Below are 17,085 nucleotides of genomic sequence, written 5' to 3'. Positions count from 1 at the left end.
AGGGAGATAATTTTATATTCCTAATTATATATGTATTTTAATTAAACTCAGATCTCTTGTTACCTGAATAACTTCCTAGTCTTGGAGCATTGTTGTCTCCCCCATCATAAAAGTCCAGCGAATCCCAATTATGTTCTGTAGCAAAGCTGACAACTTGCACCTATGAAAGAATAATTGCAGGTACAAACACATATTTCTCTTAAAACAAATATAATACAGTCCATTTATCCTCCTAGAAGAGACTTCAAAGCCTGGACCATATCACTGTAGTGCTTAAGAAATTAACAGAACTGATCTCTGCCATTTTGGCTCTGGCCTATATGAATTCACTTTCATAAGAAAAATCTATGGGGCATCTAGCAGTGTTCAGTAAAATGCTTTTCTTTCCTCTCCTAGACTCATCTCAGTGTGCTCTCATTATTAAAAACTTTGGATTAATCTAATGTCTCAGTGCCAGGAATTCCAATGCATGTTCTAAACAACTGATTAACTTTTATGTTTTGTTAAAATTTTGTCACTTATTCAGTCTTCTCATATGTTTTAGCTATTAGGATAAAGCCAGATTCATGATTTACAAACATTCAGAGCCTTATTATATATGTATATTTGCACTAGATTTATTCCTGAGTCCATTTATATTTTTCCTTTGTTTGCATAACATTTGTTTACTTTCCTATTTTACTTTTATTGGAAAAATTACTATTAACAAATGTAATAAATCTCAGTATGGGTGACCAAAAATGATACTGTGGATGTATATTTTAATGCTTATCTTTTTTGATTGTAGTCATAATAACCAAATCACTATGAAGTTCCCCAAAACTGCTAAAGGAAATGCCAGAGTATAATTCACTTATGTCTATTACATTTTATTTAAAGAAAGAGGGCATGTGTTACTTTGTTGCACTTCAGTTGGCCCAGCTTGAGCTTCTGCAAGAACCCACAGGACCCTCAAACTGTAGATATTATTCAATTTTGTCTTTATTAAATATTTTACAGTTTTAGAGGAGAAAAAGGAGTAACATAATTTAAATAAATTAATTTTGTCAGTACAGTCTATTATAATGTGTAAGTACTATATTCATTCACTACATAATTATAACAAGTGAATTCATTAAAATTTTCTTATCCACACAATAGCCCATCATGAGTCTTCCATTCAAGTGAATGCTGGTGCCTTTTTCCAGTGTGAGTGCCACATGGCAAAGGTACCCTCCCTGTGTGACAGGCATTAGGCCCAATGGCAATGTTCCAGGGCAGGAAGAAGATGAAAATTAAAGCTGCATGACTGTAATTTAACCATCACCCCTTTAAACAATGATCAGTTCTCTTCATACCTGAATTTCCTTCCCTTTAATTCCAGAGAAAGAAAAAACACACACATCAACTTTAAAAAAATGTAAGAATTCATGCAGGACAAGACATGTGAGATCAGCTAAAGGTACTGAGAGGTTATCCATTAAGAGAAATTATTGCGTTAGTAAAAATGTAGGGGAGGCATGCCATGAGGTGGATTTAGGGAACCGGCAGTAATTCAATTTAACCACAGTGGAGGGTATTTACATAAGAGGAAATAGGCATGAAAAGTTAGAAATAATAGAGGAAAGTTAGAGTAGAGCTTATTGGATAAATAAAAGAGACATTGGAGCTAGCATATTTCTTTATGTCCTATGAGAAACAGATTGAAGTAGAATGAGGACCTGAACCTGATGATCACCTAATCCTGAGTGGTAAATATGTGCCTAGAGAGAAACAGATATATTTCAGAGATGTGTGAAGGACAGATCTGATCTAATTCACTGTGCAGAGTAAGAGACAGAGACAAATCATCAAGTTTTCTGGCTAATACAACTGATTGAATAAGGGGCTTATTCTGAGGCAGACCACTTAGGAGGAACCCAATTTTGAGATTAAAAGCCATAATATCAGTTTTGAATAGGTTGAATGTGAGATACCTGCAAGCACAGGTGAAAATAACCAATGGGCAGTTGGATATATGGCCTGCAGCTTTGCTGAGAGGACTGGGTTATGCATGAGCCACTTAGTCCTTTATTTATTTGTTTGTTTGTTTGTTTGTTTGTTTTTAAAGATTTATTTATTTTTACGCAAGAACCGGGGTACAGGCCACATGTGCGGGAGGGTGAGAGGATTCACCGGAGAGAGAGTGGGGAACAGAACAGGCAGACTGAAGAAATACTCTGCTGAGGGGAGCAGCGGGTGAGTCAGGAGAGGTCTGCCACACCATGTGGGATTCTTGCCTGCCGGCTGGGATTAAACCTACACTGCAGAGGCTGCGGACAGCTTCACAGCACTGTGCTCAACCGCCTGCGCCACCAGGGAGGCCCAGTCCTTTATTTAAAACAATGTTTTCTGGGCCTCCCTGGTGGTGCAGCAGTTGAGCGCTGGACTGTGAGGCTGCCTGCAGCCTCTGCAGTGATGGTTCGATCCCCGGTCACCGGTGAGGGTCCCACATGGTGCAACAGACCTCTCCTGCCATGCCTGCTGCTCCCCTCAGCAGTGTGCTTCGGTCCCTCTACCTGTTCTGCTCGCTGCTCTGGCTCTGGTGAGTTCTCTTGCCCTCCCACACTTCTGACTGTGCCCCGTGCTTGTATAAATGAAATGGATAAATTAAAAAAACAAAAACAAAAACACAATGGTTTCTGATTGTCTACTATGATTTAGGTTCTGGGCATTATCAACACATAATGGTAGCTGAAGCCATGAAAAATAAACAAGCTACAGAGAGAATAATATAAGGTGAGATGAACAAAGACCATAGAATCTCACAAACAACATATTCAGTAAGTTGAAGAGGAAGAATAAGCCCTTTATTCTAGATGTAAGACAGGGCTACAAATGTAGAAAACAAAATATTTAAGACTTGAGAGTATTGATGATATGAAAGCTAAGAAGGAAACAAGTTTTAAGAATGTAAAAGAAACTTGCAGGATACTGTTCCTGACAGAATAAACACAATGAGCAATTCGATAGATTTAATGACTTATAAGTCCTCAGTGATCACCAGGGGAATGGCTCAGAGCTGCCTGCAGTAGAGGAAATTGAGCCCCTTGCCTGATCCAGGTACTTATTTAATTTGTTTTAGCTGAGCCACGGTAAATCTTTTGTTATTGTGCAATGCATGACTTAGGGATGTATATAATTGTAACTTTAGTCAATAGGAAAAGAGAGAATGTCTTCTAGAAGGTTTCTTAAAAAAATTCTCTTAATTATTGTGAAAGTACAAAGGTGGAGATATTCTGTTTTAGTTAATGGCCATTTTTATGTAAGGCTGTGATGCCTAGAGCTTTTGCATACATCTCAAGACCATGAGAGAGGAAGCCCAAGAATTAAGACAACATGCTAAAGATGGTAGAGCAGAAAGGAGGAAATAACATTTATTAAGAATAACACAACTGAACCTGTGAAATAAACCACCTTTGAGTCATCTTATTATACTATCCTATGCTGTGTGGAAGAAGAAATTTCTGCTATTGCTCATGCCATCTTGAATCGACTTTTTATTACTTACAGGTTAAAAAATTAATAACTATCTTTCTACTAAAGTCAACTATGTCAGTCAAAAGCACTGGCTAAACTTTTAGAAATAATATGCAGCCTGTCATCTCTGAAATGATTAATTTCAAACTTACAATGAAAAGAAGAAAAAATTAAATATTCTTACTTGAATACCAGCTCCCTCTGGCACTGTGATTTTCCATACACAATTCAGATTGTTGTCATAAGGCTCAGGGTATCCAGGAGACAAAATAGTCCCTTTGCGCTTACTTAAAATTCCACCACAGGGCACTAAAAGTAAAGTGATCCAAGAGAGGAAGTTAGTTCATTTTAATGCAAAGGATTAAAATAAGAGGAAAGGCCAGAGTTTATATCCTATTAATACACCAGAATTGCAAACATGACAAAATCATACTATTTTTTAAAACTCATAAGAACAATGATAATTGCCTTCCTATAACATAAAAACTTAAAAAAATAATAATGGTGTAGCACATAGGAAATCATACCATAATTATAATTAATACAAAATAGCATATCATTTTAATTATTTTACTAAAAGTTAATTTGCCTGCAAAATGGAAAATATAGATTATTTAAAGAATTATTTACATTATTTGTTACTTTTCCCTTCATGCATCCTTTGAGGAATTAATGACTATGATGATAACAATTATATTATGATCATAACACTAATAGAGTATGATATATTCAAGACACCTTTCTAAACACTTTACATATTTTAACTCATTAAAGTCCCCTAATAACCCAATGATAATATAAATATTTATTGTCCTTGTTATACATCTGAGGCAATGGAATCAGTAAGAGATGAAATAACTTTTCCAAGATCACACAGCTGGTAGGAAATGAGTTGGGATTTGAATCCTGGTAGTTTGATTTCAGTCTATGTTCTTCAATAGAAGTTACTCAATGTGGCACTAGGTTGGTTATTGCCCAGTACAACAACTACAGGAAAGTACATAGACCTAATCAGAAGTCAAGAAAGGCTTCTATGACTTTCAGAAGAATCTAATTTGAAAATAAAATGTTCACACCACTAGTAGTATCAGCGTGGTTCTGGGCATGATCTAACCTATTGTGTGATAGTGGACTTGAAACTCAGATACATTATCTGTGAGATGTTAATGAAATAATTTCCAATGAGATTTTGTAAAAAAAAAATAGTGATAGGAGAACACATATATAGAGAAGCTAGCACTTTCTTTTGCTAAAACTATGGTTATTTAGGTCCCAATAGAACTGTGATCCTAGGTATTTTCTCCAGTTCAGTGAAATAGAATTACACATCTTTTTAATAATTTAAAAAAAGTGAATGACATAATTTTATACCAAGACTTTCAGAAATGATTTCCAAAATCTGGGGCAATTACTCAAAAAAAAAATGCTACAATATTTTAAAAGTGTGAGAATGTATTTTTAGGAAAAGTTATTTTATTTGCTTACAAGTCTATTTTATTGGGTTATATATAGATTCAGGTTAAATTGGTCAGGAAGAATTTAGCTTTAGCTTTCATAAAAATAACAGTTTTGACTGATTTGAGTTTAGTATGCCAAAAATATAATAAGAATGATAAAAGAAAAAAAAAAGGCAGTTGACACCTGATCCTGAGTTTAAAGAACATACTTTAGAGATACTATCCCTTTCCATCTTCACTGTAACTACCTTAAACTATCATTCTAGGCTACTATATTAATCATCTCAATGGATGGATCTATGGCTGATATATTTTCCAAAGAATATTATCCCCCTATTACTGTCAAAATGACCTTTTGAAAGTTAATATTTGATCACACCATTTCATTACTTATAGTCCTTCAAATATATTTCCATTACCCTAACCCCACAGATAACTATAGCTCTTGTAGTAACCTTTAATTTTATCTCTGGGCTTATATGTACCCAGAATTTCCCAACACTTCACCATTCCACCCCTGATCCCAGTCCGGCTTATTAAGTTTATATATCCTTACTATAGGAGCGTGGTGTTTCCCCTTACACCTAGATAACACCTACCATCCATGGGCATTGAATGCTGATGTTACCTATCTAACCCTTTGCTGATTCTCCTGCATGTTAAATGACCCAGTAGTTTCCCCCAGCACTAGGTGCTTTCCTGTATAGCTCTAACATAGTTGAATTCATGCTATATTTCCATAGTATTTTTACATGTTAATATCTTTCAAAAGACTGAGTCTGAGAAGATAAGACAATAAAGTTTTTGTCTGGAATTCTGTTTTCTATGCCAAGATTCTAATTCTTCTCTCCTTTGCATTCCAGTATTTTCTTCCATGCTGCTACAATCACAAGTTATTTCTCCTTTCTAACTCTATTTTCTGCTCTGTCCATTTCTTCTTCTTTTTTTTTTTTTTAATGATTTGTTTATTTATGCATAGAAGAACTGGAGGGTAGACCAGAAGTGAAGAGGGTGAGAGGATTCACCAGACAGAATGGGGAGCAAAACAAGTGGATTCACTAAAATACACTGCTAAGGGGAGCAGTGGGCGAGATAGGAGAGGTCTGCTGCACCATAAGTGGGTTATCTCCCTGGCTGGGGATTGAATCAGGCCTCAGTGGTTAGCACTGAGACTTAATCCCTCTGTCCATTTCATCAAGATTCTGTTCTTTCTACCCCATTGAAATGACCATGTCTAAGTCACCAGAATATTCTTATTATGCTAAGAATATCATAGTATCACCAAGATGTTCAATTCTTAATTTGCATTTACTAATTTTATGAGCAATTATATCCCACTGTTATGGCTTCATCCAGCTTGATACTTTCTTTGCTTGACCATTAGGAAACCATACTTTCCTGTTTTTCTTCTATACCACTGGCTGCACCCACAATTTTGTTGCTGTTTCTTACCCTCCTCCCTCTCCTTTGAATGTTGTAACACTTTGTGACTTGTTCCCAGGTGATCTTCTCTTTTTAGCTACTATCCCTCTTTGATGACATGTTTCCATATCATCTAAATACTATGACTGCTAGATATTTATCTCTAACCATGACATTTGCCAGGAGTTTTGCAATGATATAGCTAATAAAATGTAAGCATTATATCCAAAACAATACTTTTGAATTTTCTTCCACTTACACTTTTTCTCATCTTAATGAATGTCACCACCATTCATTCAGTTCTTAGGTCAAAAACTTAGGACTGAACTTAATTTTTCTTTCTTATAATCAAGTTCACCTTTATATCCATATTCAAAGTATGGCTAAACTTTGTTAGTTCTAAAAATTACTTCCTAAAATTTACCAATTCTTATTAATTTCAACATAAACTTTCTATCTAAATCATCATTATCTTTCCCCTCTAGTACTGTAATAGTCTTTTAATCAGTCTTATTGCTTCCACTCCAATCCTCCTATACAAGCCACAATGATATTTTTGAAACTAACATCACATTATTCCTTTGATCAAAGAATTATCACATGAATTACAGAAAATTCAAACTTTTTGGAGCCTTCAAGACTCCATATGAGGGACTCCCTGGTGGTGCAAGGGGTTAAGCTATCTGCAGCCTCTGCAACACGAGTTTGATCCCTGGCCTGCCAGAGAGCTACCCACATGGTGCAGCAGACCTCTCCTGTCTTGCCCACTGTTCCCCTCATCAGTGTATGTCAGTAGATCTTCCTGTTCTGTTCTCCACTCTGTCTCTGGTGAATTTTCTCACCTCCCACACCTCTGGTCTGTACCCCAGATCTTGTATAAATAAATAAATCTTAAAAAAAAAAATACTCCATATGACTTGGCCTCTGCTTTGTTTCACTGAAATCTAATCCTTTGTATTCCAGATACCTGGGATTCTTGCTGTGGCTTGAGCCTATCAAGATCTTTGTCCCATCTCACAGCCTATCCAGGTGCTCACATCCCACACTTTTCTGTATTTCTGTATTTCTGTATGTTTCTGTATTTCTGTATTTCTCTTCATTCATTTCATTTGGGTTTAAACAGCAGCATGCCTTAGATGGCTTCCTCTAATCTCCAATGGCTGGCCCTATTTTCTCCTTGAAACTTACAATGTTCTAAAAGAAGATTGGTGTGCATATATATATATATATATATATATATATATATATATATATAGTGAAGTGTTTAGTTTCTTCTACTAAAATATAAACGTCAGAAGTTTGAAGCTATGTTTCAGTGCTTAGGAAAATAATTGACAGTAAATATTAATAAGTGCTTGTTAAATAAGTTGATGAATGAATGGTTGTATATTTGTTTATGTGATGTGATTATAGGTTGCCTCAATCCTTCCTCCCAGTATTATCCTAAACAGTCCATATTTATATTTAATTCCACATAATCATTTTTATATATCACCAACAAATATAACATATTTCCAGACAGGAATTACCACATACAGGGTGTTTCACAGGTTTCACTTCCTTTATATATTACTTGATCTTTTCCCCTATTTTTAAAAGGATAAATTATGCTTCCCCTGTGATCACTTTTATGTAATATAGCATAGATTAAGAGAACAAGCTTTAGAATAAGGCTTGGGTTCAAATCCTAATTCTACTCTTGTCTCTAAACCATAGAGATTTTACTGTCTAAAAAAGGCAATAATAATATTACCTACCTATTCAGTATGTTGGTGTTCATACTGAATGACACATAGCTTATTAGTGCTTCATGCTATGCTAATGATTGCTATTCATTATTTAATCACATTCCCATGGATGGGCGAATAAATGCATCAATGAATGAGGATTCAGATATTGTCTGTATTTCTTTAAGTATTTCTTTCTCAATCAGAGAAAAGATGTAATCAATAGTTGTTGCCATGGAATGAATACAAGGAATAGCAGTTCTTTTGGGGTCTCTAAAGGACTTGAAGAAACAAACCCAGATAAAGGTAGTAGTATAAGCTGCTAATTAAAGACTTTTTGCCTGACAGGAGAAGTGGCAGTTTCAAGGGATTTTCAAAAGAGACCTCCCACTAAGAGAAGTACTTATGCCTATGGCAATATATTGTCAAAGCTGTTAGTACTGCAGGGGGTTATTTGAATCACAGAGTATCAGAGGGATGAAAGCTTGGGGTTTTATGAGACCAAACATTTTTAAAAATGTAACGTGTAACAAGGTCATATTTGGAAGTAAAAACTTTTTTTTTTTTTAAGATTTATTTATTTATACAAGCACTGGGTACAGTCAGAAGGGCGGAGAGAGAGAGTTCACCAGAGTCAGAGAGGGGAGCAGAGCAGGCGGAAGGACCCAACTACAATGCTGAGGGGAGCAGCAGGCGGCAGGAGAGGTCTGCACGCCATGTGGGACCTGGGGAGCAGCTGGGGATCGAACCAGCACTGCAGAGGCTGCTGGCAGCTTCGCAACCCAGCGCTCAACCGCTGCGCCACCAGGGAGGCCCAAAACTCAGTTCTTTTTGGCATATTTTTCAGGTATACCTTTGTTGCAAATACAATATTCTTATCAAATGTTATTGTACTTTATTGTAATTTACTTAAGAATGGTTTGATATAACACAATTTTACAAGATTATTAAATATTGCTAACATAGTGGTTATTTAAATTTGTGGATCCCTTAACTTAGTATTTGACTGTTTTAACTATATGCATAATTCACATACCAAGTATGACAGGGGTGCTTCTGAGTCAATGGTTTAATTTCAGTATGTCAGTTTTTGCAAAATTACCAACTACTTCACTGTGTTTTGCTATGACAAAAAAATGAAAATGTTGATAGCAGTAATAAGAACTGAAACAGTACAATTGATATGGAAATCATTAGGAATTCAGAAAGCTGTTTTCTTTTGGTTTCAATTGAATGCTCACTTGGCTTAAGCTGTTAACTAAGCATTCATTGACTGGTGAAGGCAGAGAAAATACAATCAGGTCTAAAATCCTGTAAATAGATTGTAAGAGATAATATCTAAACTGTAAAGTATACATAGTGAATTTGTTCTCTCTCAGAACAGAATTATCCACTAAAATGTAAATCTATTGTTTCTGTTGCATGTCTCCTAGGCATTCTCAAAGAGTTTGAAACTTCATATGGCTGTATAGGTCTAAGCACATAAATGATCAAGAGCATCACCGTGTGGTAAAAAACTAAAATTGAAAATACACGGGCCCAGGACTGGGGAAAGGGCCAGTTTTTCAACCTCTACAAAAATGCAGAATGTTATCACAATTATTTGCTAAAATCCATTCATTGAACAAATATTTACTGAAGACCTATTAGGTGTCAGTTCAGCTTTTGATTTCATTGATGTTCTGGGACAGTCTTTTTGATTTCTATTTCATTTATTTCTGCTCCAATTTTTATTATTTCTGTACTTCTACTGGCTTTGTTTTTTTTTTTTTTCTTTTTCTAGTTCTTTGAGATGAAGATACCAGCCTTACTCCTAAAGTTCAATGTCAGTAATAGACTTGGGTGCAGTCTGAAAGCCTTTTACAGGCTTTAGCGCTGGTAGGATGTCCTGTCCTTACTAAGATGACTCATTAGTCAAATGGTATGCCCTTTTAATTGGAATGGGTTTTTATTTCCAATGGCAAAAAAACAAACAAACAAAAAAAAACTACCAAATCAACCAACTGACATAATTTCTAGATGAAGAAGCTTTGTGATAATCATATAAAATGGGGACTTCTGTTTTAGGCAAAAAAGGCTTATGTTATAGTTTAGGTAATTTCAAACCAATGCATTCTTCACAAATATTCTCTTGTTTGCTCTCATTTTCTTTTCTTCTAAACTACTCTTTCATTTTTCTTTTTTTTCAATATAAGTTTTTTTTGTTTTTTTTTTTCCCATTCTTTTTCCTCTTTCTAACCCTGCCTCATCTGCATATCTTTATGGAGAAAAAGATACAGCATATTTTTGGGTAATGTAATGTTTTTTCAGGGTTGGATGAAAATGCAGAGTGAAAACCCCATTTGAATATATATTGTCAAGTCCAATTAGAATTGCAGAAATCATTATTTTTATTTGATACCCTTGCAAATGAACAATCCAAGTCATTATACTAGCCTATTGTTTAAGCCTGCTCTTCTCTAACCATTTGTCCTTAAACACCTCAGGTAGTGGATAGAAATGTCACAGCCCTAACAAACAGAATGTTCTAAACAAATGATTACTGTTATTCCTTAGAAAATTATCATTATATTTTCCCCAAAGCCTATCTTATTTTATTTTATTATTTTTTTTTTGGTGGGACCCTTGCTGGTGGCCGGGTATCGAACTGGCCCTGCAGAGACTGCAGGCAGACTCTCAACCCAGCACTCAACTGCTGCGCCACCAGGGGAGGCCCATTCTTAAAAATTTTAAGTGCAAAATAAAAGCTTATATTTACAGAACCCTAAATTATTAGCATTAGAAAATTTTTAGCTTTTTCCAAGTTGCAACAACCTTCTGATGAAGATTTTTTCACATATAATAACTTTAAAGTGTTATTAAAATAGCATATCAACAAATGAAAATCAACACACCACTATCACCACTATATAAATACTATATCTGGATCCTAGGTCATTAAAACTAGATTCTTTTTTCCTGACTCTATGGCACAGTAGCTGGCAGCAACAAAAACAACTTAATTTCTGAGGATTTACTAGATTCCAAGAACAATGACAGGACTTTAAAGCATTTAATAGCCACAATAAGCCTATGAGGAACTACTCTTATTTTCCTATTTTATCTTAACAGGAATTGAAAATCAAAGAGATTATGTAATTCCAGAATCAGATACTTCAATTCAGTGTTAAGATCAAAGTCCAATATATTTATTAATATTAAATTAATCTTTAGGATGAAAGCCAGTTATAATTCCCAGCTTTGAGGATTTTCTTCAGATTTACCTTATTCTTTACAATTTCCCTCATTAATTAAAACATTAACATGATAAATCTACAAACAGAAACATAGATGTATACTTCAGTACTTTGTATATTCAGGTTATTTAACATTATAACTAGAAATACATATGGATTTTATCCAATAATATTTAAAAATTAATGAGTTATTTTATGAATTTCCATATATCATAATATCATTGTTTTTATAATGTGATTATCTCAAAAGAATTTTAATCATATATGTGAGATTACATGAAGTCAACTATGTATCTGGTAACCTATTATATGGTATTGATATTTTCTATAAAAATCTATATAAAAGTGACATAGAAATTATGTAAAAAGTACTGGGAAAAATGTGGCAGAAATAATGATTGATTCCTGATTTTTGTAAAGAAACATTTTTTTAAATTTTTTTTAAGATTTATTTATTTATTTTAACAAGCACTGGGTACAGTCAGAAGCGCAGGAGGGTGAGAGAATTCACCAGAGCCAGAGTGGAGAGCAGAACAGGCAGACTGAAGAAGTATATTGATGAGGGGAGCAGCAGGTGGCAGGAGAGGTCTGCCTGCTTTGTAAAGAAACATTTAAAAAAACATTTCAGATTGAAGAGATTTATTAGTATCATGTGTCTGTCCTTAATTATTAAAGTGATTTAAAAAATGTAATTTCCATTTTATGCATACTGGATAACTAATTTTGGCATAGATGTATAGGAATATTTCTCTCATTTATGGTTAGTTTTGTTTGGGATAATTCATTTATTACTATTTATGAGTATGAAGACAACATATATTGTGACTCAGAAGGAGGAACATTCTCTGTTTTGTCTTTTTGAGAGTACAACAGTGCCTAAGGGGAAGATTGGCTTATTTCATTAACCCTAGCTCTATGCCAGGTACAAAATAAGAGGAATATCAAGTATAGAGATTTTCCTCCTTTACTTACGGGTTGTCAAAATACATTTTAATAAGGACAGAAATTCTACACTATACATAAGATGCAGAAATATAATTGGGGAATAATTAGCTTTTAAGTGAAAACACAAATTGATTCAGTGTTCTTCATTTAGGTTGGGGTTTGGAATAAAAAACATCATTTCAAGTCTTGCCTCCACTTGATCCCTATAACATTTTAAATAAAAGGAACTGATTTCCCTCCCTAAAATTCAGCTTATTTTTCTCAAAAATCTGAGAGTAACTGCTCCATAGGTTTGCTGTGAGTATTAAATAAAAGATGCAGTTAAATTACTCAGCATGGAGCCTACAAATAGTAAGTGTTAAGCAATGGTAATCATATCATAAATTCTGGTTATTTATCTGAATGATGAGAAAGTTCAAGACTGATTTACAACTTTACAGTGCTTTAAATTATTATTTTTTATGGTTTTCAACATCTGAAATAATAAATACAGTTTGTATTCAATTTTAGGGGGCACAACTAAAATTTTGGATTATAAGGAAAATTCCCTGGGAAATATAGTAGGCATATTTATTTTGGAGCTATTGAGTTACTGGAGAGAGCAATTGACCATCCACCCTTGCATTTTACTCATGGGAGTCTCAGTTTATCCCATTTTCTCAGCATAATTATTAATAATGTCCTGATTTGGAGAACAAAATATATACTTTTTAGAGCAGTTATGTCCTATACAAATTACATGTCCTATTAGTGTGTTCATTATCATTATTCTTTTTTCAGTAGAAATGAGTACATCTTCCTGATTCAAAATTTCAATACTTATTTTTTTCTTATGGACTACAAGTTAACATTATGCTAAACATGTGTTAAAATATGGTAAAAAATTGTTTTTAAAATTAAACATAAAAATTACTAATGTGTATAATTAATTTCATTTTGCGTAATTTTTAAAATTAATGTATATATTTAAAAATGAATATGTTATGTGGTACAGAAACACATCAAGTCTCTTTCAAAAAATGGAGACTTGAGATTATTTAGATAAAATCAAAATATGCTTATCTTTTATTTAAAATATCATGCCGATATTTTATAAATCACAGACAATACGACATTTGTAAGAAAGAATTCAACTCATTAGAACTACTTCTCTGTTCCGACCCGCGGGATTCGTAGGCACGAAAAGAGAAGGGCTGAGGATTGAAATGAGGGGCTTGAGACAACTTGACACTAGCGTTTACTTCTTTATTTTTCCTTTTCCTTTCTTTTACTTTTCCCTGTCTTTCTACCTTCCCTGACCTTCTCTCTGCTCCTCTCGCAATAACCTCTCTCGCAATAACCTCCTGATCTTCTCGTGGTTCTCTTCTTATATCCTGGTAGCTCCTCCCATCGTACCTCCCAGTCTCATTTGATTAATAGGAAACACCTGTGGTTTCTCAGCAGGCAAAACGGTAAAGCGAAAACTAATTAATGGCACGTGTGTTGCGCAACACGGCGCATGCTCCAGGCGGCTCCGGACACTTCTCAACATGAGATTAAATTTTGGTACCCTTAATTTACTACTATGTAATAGCAAAAAAAAGAAAAGAATTTCCAAATATCCTCTAAGGCATATTTGAGAGGTAGCAATTTTCACATATGCGGAACTCTACAAAAACCAAAATTCACTGTATCAGTACTGAAATGTCTTAAGATTCAAAAGTACTCTTTCATGATTGAGAAATGTTTAGCATACTTCAAAAAACCTAGCAGGGCTATAGATTCATAATTTTAGCAAGTATATGTTCTGTTTGTCATTTATATTAGAGTCTTGCAGAAATAAAGTTTGAAAAAATGAGATTTCTGACTAACCATGGGTATTCTACTCATTCAAAGTGTTGCCACTTAAATACATAAAGATTGGAAAGATATTTGTATATTTTTATACATATTTGTATATAACAGATGAAAGAAATAGCTTTAATTTACTAATGATTTTTTATTTGTTTGATAAGAGTAACATGTTCAGAAAAATCCATTATTATGATCATTACAAATTGGTAAATTCATTACATATTTACATAACTTTAAAAAAATGAAAAGTGACATTTATTTCAAAAGAACAGTAATGCTTAATAATTCAGTTAATGTCATTTAAATTCTGTGGTATTGAAAATATGCTTCTATGCTTCCATCCATACAAATGTGAGAAACTAAACAGCTAGGTCAACACAAAATAGTTTTTGTTGATTACATTACATCTCAATTGCTTTCAATATACACTGTAATTTACACACTTAGATACAACATAATTAATAATTAAAAAAATTCATAATCAATAGTTCTGAAATAGACATACTAAAAATGAAAAGGAGATAATATTGATATAAAATATGTGCAATCACAAACAGAGATTAATATACTCACCAATACATGTAGGTAAGGAATCATTCCATTGGGCCAAAGAGTTAGGAACTGTATCACACCTAATTGCTATGGATCCATGGAGAATGTATCCTGGATTACATTCAAAGAGAACCAATGAACCAACTGCAAATTCATTGCCAATCCTTCTTCCAAATCTTGGTTCAGGTACAGAACTGCATTGTGTAGAACTTGTTCTAGGAACAGCTGTATACAAATAATTACTGGTTTTAATTTCATATTTTATAGAGAAATATAGATTTTTACATTTTAACTACTTAAAACAGGTTTCAAAAAAAATCTTCACTTTTTACCAGAACTTGAATTAACAGACTGAATAAAGCCTAAACTTTTAAATTTCATACAAAAAATTTTAAAATGAATATTGCTATTTTAATCAAAATTTTTTATTTAAAAATGTTTTATTTTTGGTCTGTTAAACAAAGTCAACTAAAGATTTTTTTTTTATTATTATTTTTAATCAAACTCTTACCAATGTAACAAAGCAACATGAGTTAGGTACTTTAATGTATGGGATAATTGAAAAAAAAATTCTTTTTCAAACTGGGATACAAAGTTCAAAAATTTGTGCCAGTTTACATGTGGAAACATCACATTTTTCTTTCCATTTTTCTTTCCATATCAGGTCCTTAAAAACACAGACTTTAAAAAGCAAACACAACACTTAATTTCATATCATGTCATTCAAATTTGTCTGTTATTGAAGACAATAACTATGCTCAGACTAAGTAGAAAAGAAGTCAGACAGATTAACAACAATAGAATTTTTTTGCTTTAATAATCATTCAGTATCAAATTTGAAATTGCTCTTAGATTTTTACTTATATCTTTCAATTGTGACTTTTCCTTTTGGTTTGTAATATAGAATGATAACAGGATGTTTTTTCTTTTTAAAACACATACAGATGGGATTAAAGAATTTGAGAACAGTCCAAGAAATGATATGAAGAATTCCAAATAGATTAATTTCCCTTGTGTGACTTGAATAAGGATAACTCCATTTGTTACAGTGCCTTTTAAAATTCATAATACAACAAATTGTTTACAGAGAGAATATCATCATAAACCAAACATCATAATATTATAGCCATTGTTGTAAATGGGATAAAAAGAATTAATAAGAATATCAAATGACAAATATCTATAAATTTCTTAGGAATAAAGTTCAAGATACATTTGATAATACTACATGATCACACGTACTGCACACAAAGTATTTTCAAATGATAGCTCTTAATTTAGTTTAATGAAAATGTGGAAGGTTATCTATAAAAGGTGAAAAACTAACTGTGTAAACCAAATTTAATTACACAAACTATTAATAGCCATGAAGAAAGTTTGATTCCCCTAAGAAAATGAGAAACTAAAATTGTAGGATGGAGTAATGATTTCCTTGGCATGTCTAAGTACTTCAACACAAAAATGTGTACATTTTTACATTAGAGTGCTAGAATATGAGGAAAATAGAACATGTAAAGAGAGAGGAATTTTCAGAAAAAAGAAAACAATGCTTTGAAAACAATATGTTGGAAGGAAGGAAAATCATACAATTAACTTGAGGATGAGGATGGAAGCAATTGATCTTTTTTGGGGGTCAAAGTAACGGTGCTGTAGTGACAGGGAAAGGGAGAGGACAAAACTGTTTCAAAAAAATGCAACTCTAATATCTCTTATATGGTCATGATGATCTCATCATTCAATAACTCTGAACATTGCATGGAAACTTATTATTATTCCTTAGTGTGTTTCTAAGCTACAGGGTCACTTACCTTGATAAACAAAGTGAAATCCCTTAGCTGTTATTGGTCCAACTGAAGTAAATCGAATTGTGATCTGATTACCTGAACTCAGTGGAAGTGATTCTCCTACTCAACAAAACAAACACTAAGATATCATAAATAATTTCATTCAGTAAACCTAACAAATTATAATAATTTACACTGTCATTTGAAATTGTCAATGTTCCATCAAATTCTTTTAAAATATCCTACCACTGATAATATATTTTCTTTGGGTTCAGCTTTAATTGCAACTTTTTTACTGGAAGGCTTTAATTACATTTGGATACATATTGCCTCAGTCTTTAAAGAATCCTCAAATATTTTATATTACATTAAATATCACAGACTATGTGACTTCATATTATATTTACTTGGTTACAATCCCCCAAAAAAAATATTTGGTATATATTTTTCTCAAGCTTTTGTGTTACTGTTAATTGTGTCTATAGTCTTTTTTTTTTTTTAATAAAGAGTGATTCTACTTTCAGTTTACTTTATTTCTACTATGGATGATATAAATCTCAACTTTCACTACAATACCAACAAAAGTCAGTCTTTAATCAATAACTGATGCATGGCAGTTCTATCAAAGGAT

At 33.2% G+C, this 17,085-nt stretch overlaps 1 protein-coding gene across 4 annotated transcripts in view; it reads right to left on the bottom strand.

Annotated features, from left to right (window-relative positions):
• CSMD3 (CUB and Sushi multiple domains 3) overlaps window positions 1-17,085 on the bottom strand; it is an 831,873-nt gene that overhangs the window by 108,784 nt on the left and 706,004 nt on the right. For 3 of the 4 annotated variants that reach the window (XM_054692020.1, XM_054692021.1, XM_054692022.1), the window contains 4 exons: window positions 16,479-16,574; window positions 14,692-14,895; window positions 3,683-3,807; window positions 64-160 (listed from right to left, as the gene is read on the bottom strand). In XM_054692020.1, the coding sequence (XP_054547995.1) occupies window positions 64-160; window positions 3,683-3,807; window positions 14,692-14,895; window positions 16,479-16,574 (522 nt within the window). The remainder of the gene's footprint in view (window positions 1-63; window positions 161-3,682; window positions 3,808-14,691; window positions 14,896-16,478; window positions 16,575-17,085) is intronic. The other variant, XM_054692023.1, reaches the window with a different exon arrangement.

The sequence above is a fragment of the Talpa occidentalis genome, unplaced genomic scaffold (genome assembly GCF_014898055.3).
Source record: "Talpa occidentalis isolate TD23 unplaced genomic scaffold, MPIMG_talOcc4v2.1, whole genome shotgun sequence".
NCBI lineage: Eukaryota > Metazoa > Chordata > Mammalia > Eulipotyphla > Talpidae > Talpa > Talpa occidentalis.
Note: the sequence above shows the minus strand (reverse complement) of the source record. Positions and strands in the feature narration are given on the sequence as shown.